The 15,371-nt window shown below is 42.5% G+C and overlaps 1 protein-coding gene across 3 annotated transcripts in view; it reads left to right on the plus strand.

Moving 5' to 3' along the window:
- LOC128894960 (SPARC-related modular calcium-binding protein 2) overlaps nucleotides 1–15,371 on the plus strand; it is a 27,566-nt gene continuing 12,195 nt past the window's right edge. The window contains exon 1 of one of the 3 annotated variants that reach the window (XM_054157097.1): nucleotides 1–720. In XM_054157097.1, the coding sequence (XP_054013072.1) occupies nucleotides 634–720 (87 nt within the window). In that variant the 5' untranslated portion in view covers nucleotides 1–633. The remainder of the gene's footprint in view (nucleotides 721–15,371) is intronic. The other 2 variants (XM_054157098.1, XM_054157099.1) reach the window with 2 other exon arrangements.

Raw genomic sequence — 15,371 nt, forward strand, 5'->3', positions numbered from 1 at the left:
GAGGTTCCCCACCCCTGTCTCAAACTGTCATATCGCGAAGAACGCAATTGTTAGAAATTGTCCAGGTGGCGTAACCCCTTGTGAGGAATATCGTGGAGCAACACTCGGGCCCCCTAGTGCCAAAAGGTTCCCCACCCTTGCCACGAAATTCCCGATAGCGAAGAAGAGGAGCGTATATACACATAGGAACTGCAACCGGGGAGTCTGCCGTCGGGGCCGAGACCGAGACAGGCTTGCTCCAGCAGGCGAGCAAGTGCCAGTTGCTCGGCGGCAGTTGCCACGGCTGGACATACATTTGCGTCCTTTGCTGGCGGAGTCCTCCTCTTTGCATGCCCAGCTACCCCCAGCTGCTCAGCTCTCGACCCCCGTCGCGGTACGAAAAAGAGAATCGTTCGAGATCCTCTGTAAACGGGCGGCCCCGTGAGCGGAAGAAAGTGGCAGCCAAGAGGAACGCCGGGAGATCGCAAGGCGAGCGCAAAACGGTGGACAAGAAGAGAGATCATGAAAAGGAGGATGCCATGTGCCAGGAACAGTGAGTGCGTGTGAGTGACCGTGCATGTACGTGCGTGTCGGACCAGTGGCTTCGGTCCTTCGACCCTCGAGGACGTACTCACCACCCAGCCCGTGGACACGATGATGATCCCGATGATCCGTGCCGCCATCCTCCTATCCGTCTTCGTTTATCTCGATGCTGCCGCGAACACCGTCACTGTGGCCAAGGTATGTGGCCAAATCGGCCGTTTGTCACGAAAATCGTGTAAGCTTATTCGCCTTTGGAGGCGTTCTGGATCGTTCATGAATCGTGATCGCGGCTTTTGAAATTACATCGGAGTACAGGTGATGTGTGCGCGACGGCGTTTTACGCACTTGCCACAGAGTTTCCTAACAGGGTTTACGATTTTCTTTCTTTATTAAGACACACGTTTTTATGGAAATAAAATCTTGGAATCCCTTTTCGGAAACCTTTTAGACTCCTGACCGCGTGTGTCTGGAAATAGAAATAACATTTAATTCCCTCCAAGTTTCAGGAAAAACAATTTCTCTATTTCCTCGTGTCTCGCTTTCTCAACTTCTGAATTTCATATTTTTCTTTTCGCACAGTACGGACCCGCAGATGTTTAATCTCAACAAATCCACTGTTTGGCTTTGTTTGGAAGTGGAATATAAATAATATATAATTCTTTGTGATTTACAGGAAAATCAATTTCCTTGTTTCTTCGTGTCTTTAAACTTTTACATTTCGTACGTTCTTTAAGACCCATAGGTAAACGCGAAGAAGTTAGTTTGATTCTTGTTTCCTAAAAATTTGGTTCGTTTTGTACGTGTTACTGGTGATCGTTTACCTAGACGAGAACTGTGACCATCTCCGGTTCGTTTCTCTGTTAATTAGACGCGGTTCCCAAGCGCGATAAGCGCCGTGGAAACAACGTATCGAACAACGAGCGAACGTTTTACAAGTCGTTGGCGTTATAGAAAAATTATTAGCACTCGGTGTGCTACGCCCGTCGGTCTTTTGAGCGTCCCGCGCCGTGCGATACAAACAGTCTTTTGTTTGCACGAGGCAAAGAGGATAGGTAAATAGCGCTGGTATTATCCGACGGCCGATTAAAAGATCCGACAGCGGATTCTTTTTTAAATATAATTATAAACGCGTGATATCTCTAGTTCTCGCGCTGGCTAATGATTAATCGGAGCCCCGCTGCACCGTGCTCGTTGCTAACTTAATTATGTGGAGCACCGATAACTCGACGCTTTTACAGCCGTAAGAAGATAATTTCGATTTCTCGTTACGAAATTTTATTCCATTGTACGTTGCGGGTTTTCAAACGATTCCTTCGCCGAACAAAGAGCTGACTTCTTTGGAATTCTCCCGATCTCTTTTATTAGCACCGTTTTCTCGGAATTTCTTTATTTTCGGGGCAGTGGTGGAATCTCGAGGATTTTCCGAATAAAGTAACGTCGGTTTGCTGTACCTCTCGAACAGTAACTGTTGGAGATCGACAAATTAGAACTTTCCTTATTTGGTTATCTTTTGAAATCATTAGTTTAGTTTTAAACCTGCGTGCATAGAAATTTAAATGGTTAAAATATTGATGTCCATAGCAGAGGTGGCCTTAGCAATAAATAAAAAGAAAAGGCTCGAGTACTGTTGGCTTAATTTTGTGTTCTTCCGTTAGATGACTTGAGTTTCAGTTAAATGAATACTTTTGAAGTAATGAATACTTTGCTTGAATAAATTTAAAAGACAAACAAGAATTATTTATCACTCGATCGCTCGAGCGAGTTCTATATTTGAACGAAAGATTTCAGAATGCATTTTTCTTCATTTTCGCACCTGAACTTACTCCGTTTGTCACCTCATAAATATTTATCTCCTTTAGTCCAGGATCAAAAGTCACTCTCAACTGGTTTCTTTATTCGGCATAGATCTGTGTGTATTAATTTATTTAGTCGCACCGATAATATGTTACTTCTGTGGCGTCGATAGTAGTATACGACTAAAAAAGCAGCATCAATTTCATTTTTGTTACACAAATAAGCTTAATAGGTACAGCTCTTTTATCGTGTAAAACGGTATAAAAAAACAACAAGTATGCAACACAGCAGCCGAGTTAACCAAATTTCACGATTAGTATACCTACCTTTTTTCTAAAAATGCAAATTTCAAACCGATTATCCAACGAAATTTAATTTTCGAGTTCTCCTACTGTCGATGCCAAGGAGTTATATAACGAGGTATTTGGTAATTGTTTTCTGAAGAAACAGAAATGGAAATTCGCCAATAAATATCTGAAATTCTTCGGATGTGATTCTTAAGCGTAATCGTTATTTGTTGGCGTCTCTGTCTACCCGTATGGTTGCTGGAACGACGTTATTTAAAATTGCTTACCGTGTTATAAGCGAGTGTTTTTAATCTCATAACGCAGTGCATTTGAATTAATTAGAACAAGTCTCATAATCGATTGCTCTTGACACTTCTATCGAAATGTGGATGATGGAATGATATTTTAATTCGAGGTACACACTTTACCATTTATGTTTTTATTCTCACAATGACAGCGTTCGTTCTACGAAGCTTTTTATATTCTTAGGGACTTTCACAAGTATCTACCATTTTATCAAAATTTACCTATGAAAAAATAAAATCCTAAACCGTTTGCCTCGCGAACGTTCCCATTCTACAGAGATCACAGGGTTCGATCAATTTCCTCGGCGATACAGCGATCAAACCGTGGACGAATCTTCGCTGAGGCACGTTAAAGAGAAAATCGCATTTATTTATATGTCGCGGTCATCGTTTCCGCGCTATCGAATTAATTACGATAAAACGCGGCAGATTGTCCATTACGAGAAGTTGTTCTTTCTTCTCCCGTCGTAGTTGTTTGTAAACAACGGTCCTCTGCATTGTAAAAGGCGAGGGGTAGCTAGGCGCGATAGTGCGATTTTTCATCAGTGCGGATAACAATTACTTCTAATTATTTTCTGGAATTCCAAATAGAAGGCGTTCGCGGTGATAGTTGTCTCTCCGAAGTTCAAACGATTACTAACTTGACAAAGTCTTTTACGAACGCGGAATCCCGAATTCGCTCAAAAGACTTTCGCGTCTTTTTATCGTCCCTGTAACGGTCGTAGCGCGCGGACCTGCTGCGTCAATCTTTTTATACATTTCAATTTCATCGTACAAACACCCTCGATCGATCCCAAAATCCTACATAAATAATATATCGAAATTCAAGCGTGCCTTTGAAGTTTTCTTAAAAATTGCCACGAACTCTCTGGACGACCCGATACTTACTCCTCTTCTCGTACCAATTTCTTTCCCAACTTCGTTCCCGTCGAGAAACCTTTCAACGGTGGCCAACGATAGTGGCCAATTTCGTTTTCCTTAAACCGCACCACGAAACTGGTTCCCGCAACATTATAGGAAACATCGTAAACCACTGAGAGAACGCGAACTCTCCCCCTCGAAGAAAGCACACCTGCGGAATGTGTCAAACTTTTTTTTATCCCGGTTCTCCGGTCGAGAAACCACTTACGTAGGCACAGGTCCCGCCACCGCTGAGGAATTCATACGTGGGCACACTCGGCATCCGAACAGCCTCTTTTTTTTTCACCTTTCTCCAATTCGACTCTACACGCACTCGTCAGCTTGGTGTCGATAAATAACCTATCACGACTTTTTTCTTCCTCGCTCCTTTGGCTGCCTCCTCGTAGACCTTCGAGGCACGACGAGCGCACGCTATTAATCAGCGAAGCGCTATGCGAATTCCATCTGTACAATGTATCATAAAATGTCGTTTATCCAGAAATCCCACGTGTTCGTGGACTTGAAGTTCGTGATTTCGTGACATTTCCTGGTGTGTTCAGCGTTAAAGGATTAAAACATTTGTTCGGAGATCGGAGTACCCAGATTAGATACCAGTGAGTCGTTAGTCACCTTAAAATTCTCTTTTTAAGTCTACGATTCATCGTCGCCGTGAGACGAGAGGATTGCTGAGTGCAGTTAGTGTTAAAAGATTTAAAAAATTCGTTCGATGATTGAAATGAAACAGATAGATCAGATAGTAACGAATTGCTAGTCATGCTAGAATCGTCGGTGATAGGAAATATAGTAAAGTGCAATGTTAGATATATTAGTCATACGTTACTCGCATGATTGACGTCGATCACGAGTCGTATCTTCGATATCAGGGAAGTTTTAAAGATTCCAGGTGTAATGTTAGATTAGTCATTGGTGACGTTAATATCAGCGTGCTCGTGGGTACTGGTTGTATACTAGTCACTGTGGAAACATTGATATCACCAGGAAGGTATTAAAGATGTCAGGCTCAAGTTCAGCGTTCGATGTATTAGTAACACGCTAGTCACGTTAGAGACGTTACTATCAGCAGGTAGGCATTGATAGTATACTAGTCACGGTGGGAACATCGATATCAAAAGGGTGGTATTAAAGCTGTCAGGCTCGAGTGCAACGCCTGAGATATTAGTAACGTACTAGTCACATTAAAGGCGTTACTATCGGGTAGGTAGGCATTTGTGATATAGTAGTCGCATTAGGGACCGCGATATCAGCAGGGTGATATTAAAGGTGTCATTCTTAACCGTTCATTAGAGACGCTGGTAACGTATCAGACACCTTAGAGCAGTGTTTTCAAGAAACAAGGAGGGATCTTGTACGAAATCAACTTTATTTTTAATTTACCAAGATAAACGTTACTGGTTTAATATATTTTAACATTGTTTTCGTAAGAATTAGCTGGTCGGCATTCTTTTGGCGGGATACAACCATTGTCGCTCAGGGATCGCGAGCAGGTCGGGCGTAGGTGTCTCGGCTTCGATTCGCGCTTTATTTTGTAAGAATTAGATGGTCGGCATTCTTTTGGCGGCACACGACTATTGTCGCTTTTCTGTTTAACCGTTGACGAGCAGTCAGTCGCTCGACGGATTTTGTGGGAGCGAATAAAGTCATTTTTAGTAGAGTCGTTTATTGTGAAAGTGATTCAAAGTATTTAGAAAGCGATTAAAGATCCATATTAAACGCTAGAGAGTCAAGAAGCGACACTTGAAAAAATATCTTAGAAACCACTGCGTATCAGAGATGCGAAAATAATCAGGAAAATTAGCGGCCATGCCAAGATAGAATCACCCCTCCCATATTAAGTACACCGACGCCAGCAGCTTTGATTTCATCGTCGATTCCAGCGTACCTCGTAACCCTAGAAACATTATCTCGTTTCGCATTAAAGATCCGCGCTATCACTGGATGCGCAACGGTCCCGAAAACGCCAATATCGCGCCAGCGGATCTCTAATCCCATTTATCCGCGTGTCTCGTTAGATCCGCGAGCGGACGACGTAAAATTAAAATTACACGCTGAAAGTTCCCGCCGTGCCTATAATTCCTGTCGCTTTATCCATAATCTAGCGAACAAACGATCCACGGTTACGTTATAAACGCGTCGGGCCGCGTTTGCGCGCGTGCAGTCCTCCTCTCGTTACCCGGAGGATCGAGAAGGAATTTCGTTTCGTTAACATCGAACGTATGCAAATCGCGAGACAAATTCTTTCCACCGACACGAACGGCGGAGGTCCGCTTCCGCGTAATCTCAACTTTCTCGCGAGCCAGTGAGAAGAGATAAAACGATCTCTAAGGTCCCCGACGATCCACGGGAAGGTGTCGAAGAGTGCACGTGCATCGCTTAAACAGCCCCAGCCGGCTGCTACCTGGAAAAAGAGACACGAGGTCGCTTCCAAGTACCTCGCAATTGGCGTATCTCATCCCCGGGCTTTCCGTTATCTGATTTTCATTGAAAATCGTCGTTTTATCTCGCGAGTTCGCCACCGCTGATACTAAACCCAGTTCGAGCGTTTAAAGCACTCCATCGTTCGCCACTGGCTTCGCGGATGCTATTCGAAAGTGTTTTTAGCACTAATTTGTGGGTTATGTTGTTCTTAATGAAATTTCAAATAAAAGTATCGTACCGCTGCGTCACTCGACGCGGTAGCAATTCATTGCACTAAATTCTCCCATATTAAATTATTTCAATAGAATAAATTTATAAATTAGTTAATATATTTCTTATAAATAATAGGTAATTCATCGTATGAGTGATTTATGGGAGGATATTGTTGTAATCGTTCAAGAAATGATTGGAAATATTTAGTGGGTTGTCCGGAAAGTTCATGCCTATTTTTAAGAAAAATTCCAAGACATATTTGAATTTTGATGTATATTAATTTATTGAATCATACATGTACCATTTTGTTCCACAACCTTTCCACCTGTTAAGGAATGTACATGTGTTATTTGTTTTCAGTCATTCAGATATATTCAGGCCTGTACCGCTTATCTTAAAAATCGGCATGGACTTTCCAGACAGCCCGATAAATATGATTGGTAGCAAAGTGCAAACTTCTACTTTGTTCGATACGATACCATCGTGTATCAGAGATGAATGCGTCTCTGTTGATCAACCGGTTCGTTCGTTAGGACAGTTTAATTTTAATTTGAAATACAAATGTAAGCGAGTAACTGGATAAACAGTTGTTCATCGTTCGTTGATTATACGTTCGTTCGTTTCTAGTCATCTTCGACGTGGATCGAATCGACGCGACGGTCGAGGGGGGCTAATAGACGTATCGTGGCTCGTGTAAAATAATTTTCAATCCGATGAGGGATTTCTAAATCCGAACGTGTCGCGTTTTAATCCCCACGGGACGAGTAATAATTAATAAGAAGCTGGCTGCACGAATGGCGAGCATCAAGCCCAGAAAGAATGTGTCTAAGAAACCTGTTTGGGGAGAGCCAATATCTTACGAGGTCCTCTCTTCTTTCCCTCGTTCTCCTTCTCTCCTCTCCTCGTCCTTCCCGCGACGAACACACGTGCACCTTCCTGTGCATTGCGACACGCAGAGCGTCTCCCGAATGCTCAGGTGTTAGCAGATATTCCCCTTTCTGCCTTTTGTGCCTTCGTTCCTTTTTGCATCCGCGCCGTTCAGCTTGTTCGTCGTGTCTACCGATCGTCCGGGTCTCCCCACGTTTCCTAAACTTTTTAGTCGCGAAACACTTTTTATCTGCGACGAACGCCGATATATTATTACCGAACACTTGCGTTCCTTTGTAACCGATTCCACCATTCGATCAAAAAAGAATAAAAAGGAGAAGCGTCCGATGAAAGATCACGGAACAGATCGATACACGAAACGCTTAATTTATTACGGGAATCAAGATTACAACTTCACGGGGAACGTTTAGTTTCGGGAATAAATTAAAGCTGGATAAGATGACCCGCGGCGCTTGGTCACGGTTTTCGACTTCCTCTCGAGTATCCGTCCTCCGCGAACAGGCGCCGTTGGAATTCTGGACGAGTCGAAGAGGGCGAAATCGAGTCGATTCCGTTTCGATTGGGCCTGAATAGCAATTACCGCGTTGTAACGTATCGCTGGAAAAGTAATTAAATTGATCGTAATTTTACAATCGGCGTAACATGCCTACCAGGAGACCTTGATTGTCGATCATCAGCCTGGTAATATTGAGTTTTATCGAGGCTCGAATCAATCCCGGCTACTCTATAATCAATTCTCCTCGTGTCAACCACGGGGCAAGCGGTATCGCGTGGCGCCAACCTGCTGGTACGCTTCATTTCTTTTTTCCTCTCCCTTAGTTTCCCTTTTTACTTCATTTTTCATTATTTTTCTTCGAGAGAATATCTCGCTTCTTTTTTCCTCTTACTCTCTCTCTCTCTCTCTTTCTCTCTCTCTCTCTATCTCTCTCTCCGTATTGCTCTCTAACCAGGTAGGCGAGGCAGGCGTCGTGTAACTTGTCTTTTTACGTTCCAATTCCTGGTGCGTCATTATCGTTCGTGACGTTCGCCCGAACCTACAATTAATAGTAACTACCGCGGAAAATGTGCTCTGATAATTGGCGCGCGTGTCAATGACGATGGCGCCGTCAAGACATGCCTCGGTAATTAACACTCGTTCCGTTTGAAAAGACTCGTTCGCGGGGAATTCGAGTGCCAACTGTTTGGCGTTAACGAGTTTGACGGATCGAAACGGGTAACTCCCTCTTGTTCGCGAATCGTTATTCATTTTCGCTGATCAACATCACGCGAAGGCGACTGTCACGCGGATAGGCATGACACCGAACTGTATACAATAATTTACCGCGATCCGTGGAGATAGAGAATGAGATATGAACGGTAGTCGAAACAAGTCTGCATGGGCTGTGTATGGTTAAAAAATAACCCAAGCAAGCATCAAGAAGAGGAAATCTGTAATCACAATCAGTTTCACATACTCCATACTAAATAAACGTTGACTATTCCGAACGGTTCTCGCCTCTCATAGCATACAAATTTGAGTCAAATATTAATAATCCGATACCAGAACCTAATATTTCCGGGAAGAACTCTTACTTCTTTCGCTGCTAGTGAAAGTGCTTCGTACCTCTCACTTTGACTTTGACCATAGCATAGGGAATCGATACGAAATACGACGTAGTACAGAAATGTATAAATGGGTTGTCCAGAAAGTTCGTGGCAATTTTTAAGAAACATTCAAAGACACGTTTGAATTTCGATATATATTTATTGAATTATATATGTACCATTTTGTTCCACAATATTTCCAACTTCTAAGGGATGTCCACGTGTTATTTGTTTTCAAACACTCCGATATATTCAGACCTGTACCGCCTACTAAAAATCGCCATGGACGTTCCAGACAACCCGATACAATGCATGGTTCACGCGGCCGGTAGCAAATGTTAGAAAAACGACGATCTTCGACGATCGGCAGTTATGGTCGAGGCGACACGCAGTTACTTTTATTTGAAAACCTCTCGAGCCGATACAATAGCGTCGTTTCGTTCTTTAGTTGTATTCTTCAATATTCTTCTATTACACTTCCATATTCCCACGTCGAACATTACCATTCCCATCGAACTCTTACGTTCCACTGATATATACGATCTGTCCATGTTGGTTTGCTTTCCATATCTCGTTCCACTGCCTCCTCATCTTTCACCATGGAGCCCTGTACACGCAAACATTTCGTGTAATTTCGATTTCGAATTCAGATCCCGGCGATTCGATATTAATAGAAACGGAACGTGACGAATGTTCCGCGAATTTTTTTCTCGCTTCCTGTCGACAAAACCGGCTCCGGTGAAACGGGATCGTACTCAATTCGCTCGATACACTCCGTCCACGCGTGCGGAATCGAGTACGGAACTGTTCGAGACCCTAAATGCGCTCGGACGTAGGTGATCGGCAACAGGTGCAACGAGGTGGTCGATGCCTATTTGTATAAATTTGCATTCGCGCGTCGTCGGGGCTTGCACACTCGGTGCTCCCTTTCTACGAATTCCAATTAGCCGCGGTGACACGTCGGATCGCGATTAGAAATTTATCTCGGTTTCCACGATTCGCTAATTAAAAAGAAATTCAGTCAAACTCGTAGCTAAGGATCGAATACTCGATGCAACGAAAAATTAAACTGCTTAAGCAAAAAAATACCGTGAGATCAAGCTGGATAGCTCTGGCTTTTACCACTTCGTGTATATTATTCTTGTACGACGATACATGAGTGCATCCATTTATGCAGTCGATAATAACGTTAAAATCCACGCTATATTTTAGATAATGTATTAGGGGGACCAGAAATTAATGTCGTTTCTTTTACATTAAATTCAAACAAATAGTATGTTTTTATTTTTATTCAATTATGTAATTGTACTCGTTATCAATAACCTTCTGTCATCTAGCGTGCAAATTTTCAACACCTGATCGATAAAAATCGATTGGTACACGGTGAGCTGGTAAATAATAAACAAATATTTGCAATCGCAGAAACGACATTACTTTCTGCCTCCCCCCCCACCCCCCAATACATAAAAATACTCTGTGCAATCGAATCAATAATGACTGAGATTTCGAAGCAATCGGATAAATAAATGCAAACGTAACCCAAATTTTCAACGCTATACAATTTTCTCGTTAAAAATTTCCTAAAACTGGCCCGTTTCTATGAACGTCGAAGAAGCTACACGTCTCGAAGCTTCGCGGAAGATAGTAGTTCCTCTTCTTGCAGCGTCGCTGGCACACCCGTTACAGGTTTCAAGTTTGCGCTCGACGGTAGTCAGCCAGAAGATTTATTTTCCGCCAGAAGGAAACGCCTTGTACGCGATTACGCGCCGAAAAACTCGTTTCGTAGCAGCGCCGAATCGTGTTATCAAATTTTTGTTCGTTGCGCGCTGCTTCTACGCGGGGCGCGTTAACGAGACAAGCGACACGCTAGCGCTAGTGGAACATGGTTTCTGGTCGACAATCATGCGCGATCTCGCTTCGATCAGAATTAATTTCTCCGTAAATCGCGGTGGAACGTTTACGCTCGACGCGATACGCTTGTTAGTTTATTGGTAAACAAATTGAACGTTAAACGGGGCTCCGTCGGTGAGAACTTCAAGAACGAACCTTCATCCGATTGTCTTGCTCGTTAATGGATCGTGTGACGGGGATTCGCGGCGTTCCTCGAAACGTTGATTTCTAAAAAAAGTGCTCGTTCTTTGTACGAGGAAACGGTTGGGATCATTCATTGAGAATCCCCGCGTGCACAATTTATTTACTTGCGCCCGCATGCTTCCCAGTTTTCTGTGGTCGCTCGCGGAGAAGCAGTTAAATAATTGCGTTTGGAAAAACGTCCGCGACTCGCGGAGCGGTATCACGGTCTCGATCTGAACGATTCTAAGCTGGAGACGCTGGTAACGATCGGTTGGAAAGAAAAGATATCGATTTAATGTGACCACGACGTCGTTAAAACATCAACGAGTGACACGAAATGCGTTGCATAATACATTTGGATCTGTCAAGTTGTAATATTGGTTGGAAAGTTTCCTAAACTCGAAATATCGTTATAAATCGTTTATGTATTTATTAGTTTAACCGGGATTGGTATACAGCGTGAACAGAAGTATAAATAATTATCATCAAACGTGAAAGACGATGTTCAAGTGTCGTTGTTATTAAAAAATAAAATCGATACGTGATACGCCGATGGTTAGATGATTTGCACAGGAAACAGACAGTTTATTCTTATCTTAGCATCGCTGTCGTAAATTTTTAAACGGTGACTATTCAGCATGCGTTGCAAGTGCAGTGGAACCTCGATGATTGCATGAGAACCTCGTTCAATTGCATCGCGTTGACAAGTGGAAGGGTCACGTAGGATCTAGGACTCCGTCTAAATAGAACTTCACCTTCTATTACGTACTTCATCCCATCGGGAACTCGACGAAAATAATATTTCTTTATGAAGACATCATTCTTCTAAAAAATTCAGTCACCTTGTAGATGAAACTGGTTTACTTCGCATATATTTATTTGGACGTAAAAAAAGAAATTATTATACATTATTATACGTTATATTATACCATATACATATATACATATAATCAAATAATTGTAATTATAGAATGCAATACTTTCTATAGAACTGACAAAAATTCAATTTATGGAACATTGAATTTTCTCTAATAGTTGAAGGCTTGATATTTCGTAAATCCCAGTCATACATATTTTCAATTTTCGTTTGACTGCATATTTTGTATTCAGCTGTCATTTTGTTACGAGGTGCTAATTGCCAATTGGTATTCCCATACCTAAATCCTGATCCACGTCCATGATGCAACCCGCGAGACCGTGTGCGTAGATTCTCTCGCGGTTGTTTAAACATTCGGAGGCGATTATCGGGTTTCAGTCGGCCGAGCACACCGGCAGAATGTTAAAGGATCATTTACTCGTACTTATCCTTCGCGAGGATTCTAACGATTCGCACGTTTTCCCCTTTGTGGCGGTTGCAGCACTTAACACGTTTCCTCGTTCTCTAACATTCTTTTCTTCGCGATACAAAGAACGACTATGCTGCTAGCTCTTCAAACTGCGAGTGCTGCGAACGTTATTGATATTCATCGGTAAGTTGCAATTAACGCCAAGCACACTAACACACAGGGCACGGAATGCGTTTGGAACACAGAATACGTCCACCTATAAATAGCTTTAGGTTTTTCTTTTATTTTCCGCGATCGATCCAGACCGAAGTATCGCATTCTGATATTAGAATTGCTTGATTAATTGCAAGTGGGTGTAACTTGCCCGACCGAGAGCGAGGTTCCTACATTTCGCGATCCAGGACGGTTTCTGCTCGTGGGTCGTATTGTTTCTATCGAGATCAGCGCGTAAACTACAGTTCCATAACCAATAACGTGCTTCGGTGGCATGGATATATAAGTGACTGGACGTTAATCGCTATTTTCAAGCGCCCTCGATGGCGACCTTATAATCAGAGACACTGACAAATCACTGTGTTTCTGTAGTCGTCGGGTCTGCAGAAAGAAACGACACCTTCTGGGAACCCGTCATTAGATACACGTACCCAGCTCGCAACGTGTCTTTATCCGTGCCATAACTCGGGATTCGATTCAGAAAAATCCTCGAACTCTAAGTTACGCGCTTCCTACGATGAGTTACGTAACCATACGTCGTTATAATCGTTAACAGTTCTTCGGGACCGTTAATATGTTAACACTATGCCGTCCGTACATCAAATCGAGGTTTTTTCGTTTAGCGCCGGTAGGACTGACTGACTGACGCCACCGGCATTTGCCCAATAATTTTCGTGCCCTCAGGGGCTGTAGCGGTGATTTTTGAAGCTACAGTACGGGTTTAACAACCCCGAGGTATCCGAGCTACAGAGGGGGGTCAGCGGGTCTCTATAGACGAGAAGTAAGAGATACTGCAAACAGTATTAAAACAATGTAGGAATCATGTAGAATGAAGAAATATGCAAATGTAAACAAATAGAAAAAGTGATAGTGAAGTAGCTTTGACAATGATAAAAAGCTGATTAATTCAATAAACGACTGAACTGAACTGATAGTTTTCGCATGCCACCACAGCGGTGCTACCGGACGGGATAGTGTTGATATAGTAGCAGACAATTTTTTTAGCGTCTACTAGTACACATCCCGATGCTATATCAGAGGTTATCGTACAAGATTCTAGGCGCAGGATAGCGCGAGCAGGTGCATCACTCTAACGCCACTCTAACCACCGTAGATAATTACTAATCGTGTTATGTCATCGTGGTTGCACGCGTTCGCTCGCCTGAGCAGTTTACGTCGATACAGGGTAGCGACGAAGCATCAACAGAATTCTTCAAAACCTCGTTTCCTTTCGAGATTTTTATCGTAAAGTGTGATAAAATGGCCTGAATGGAAAACAATCCATAGATTTTTGCATTTATTCATAGATTTGTAGAAAGATGCAAATCTTCAGACTCGTAGGATTTGTATATTATTTGTAGCATCGATGATGAATAAATTGTTAGTAGCTATTTTAGGAGAGACGATCATGTTCGCTACACGCTTGTTGATGATCGTTCTGATACGTCACAATTCGTACACGTTAAACATACATTAATTTATATGAATGGTTACAACGTGCCCCACATACAGAATTAAATATCATGCTATTCGGAGACTTTAATGTGGGGATGAAGAGACAACAGGGTCAACTGCTTGTAAATTGAATTGGCTCGTCATAAACGCAACGAATAATGCTTAGCATATGCAAACGTGTATCTATAGACACAGTTTTTCATGGCTAAAACACGAAAGTAACTATTCTCGAAGCTATTTCCGATTAACGTTGTATGAACTTTATATTATATTTTTTGTATTCTCGTATCCTTGTGCATCTTGTAAATTCTTGCACATTCAAATCTTTTATAAATGCATGAAAATCTGCAGTCTGTTTATAAGTTAATCTCGCACTTTCGAGTCTGGTCGAGTTTTAAGGCAGATCAATTTTTGCAAATAAAAAACAGGATTCAAATTCACTTGTATAAGTTTTAATATATTATTAGAACTGACAAAATAAAGATGGCGGGAGCAGTGGTACAAGCAGAAAAAAAGAAACATACATATGATAAGAGTGGGTAACCTAAAAATAAATAGAACCAGAAAGGTTAACGTAGTTTGAAATTATCGCAGGAAATTTGTTCAACATAGTCAAGAGTAGTTCGTCCTTTATTCCTCGCTGGAAATCTATCCCGGCATAAAAGGAATAAGCTCGTGAATACTGTGCCCAGTGGACACAGTGTCTAGCGTCCATCAAACGCCCCTCGAATCCATTCCATAGGTGTGCACTGTGCGTGCATGCGTGCACGATGCATCGAACAAACGCGGTGTCGTAACACGTAACGCCGAGAGAAAATGACACAAAGGGGGCCACTATGTTGCGTGTAACACGATAGAATATAGATTGATCTCGTTGCAACGAGCGGGCCGCTATGATTACAAGAAAAGGAACGACAAGCTGACACCGAGCGCCTGATGCGTGCTCGATTTAATCGTTCCTCGACGCTGAATTTCCCCGCGGCGTCGTCTGCGATCCGGAAATAGCAGAGCAGTTTTTCCAATGGCATTCGCTTCGTATGTAACGCGCTATTATTGAAGACGGACGGGGGAAAAAAAGCAGCGTGGAAAAACTTGATAGGAGAGGATCGCAAAATACCGCGAGGAATTTCTCTACCTCGCGAATAGCTCAGGAGTATCGAATCGATATACGAGCATTGTAATCCTTCGATGGTCCACGTATTCAATTTCGAACAGTGACATCGAAATACTAAAACATTACCAGTTTATTCGTGGTATTCGAATGTCTATTAAATATTGGTATATTTAATAATTGGTAAACAATTTTAATAGTCCTTGCTCGCAATTTCGCGTCCGTGGCGTCTGTCGTTTTTTTTTTTTTTTTTCAATCGCGCCCGCGGCGGCGCCAAGTGAGCCACATTAGGCATTCATCGTCG

This window comes from Hylaeus anthracinus, unplaced genomic scaffold, assembly GCF_026225885.1.
Source record: "Hylaeus anthracinus isolate JK02 unplaced genomic scaffold, UHH_iyHylAnth1.0_haploid 4, whole genome shotgun sequence".
NCBI classification, from domain to species: domain Eukaryota; kingdom Metazoa; phylum Arthropoda; class Insecta; order Hymenoptera; family Colletidae; genus Hylaeus; species Hylaeus anthracinus.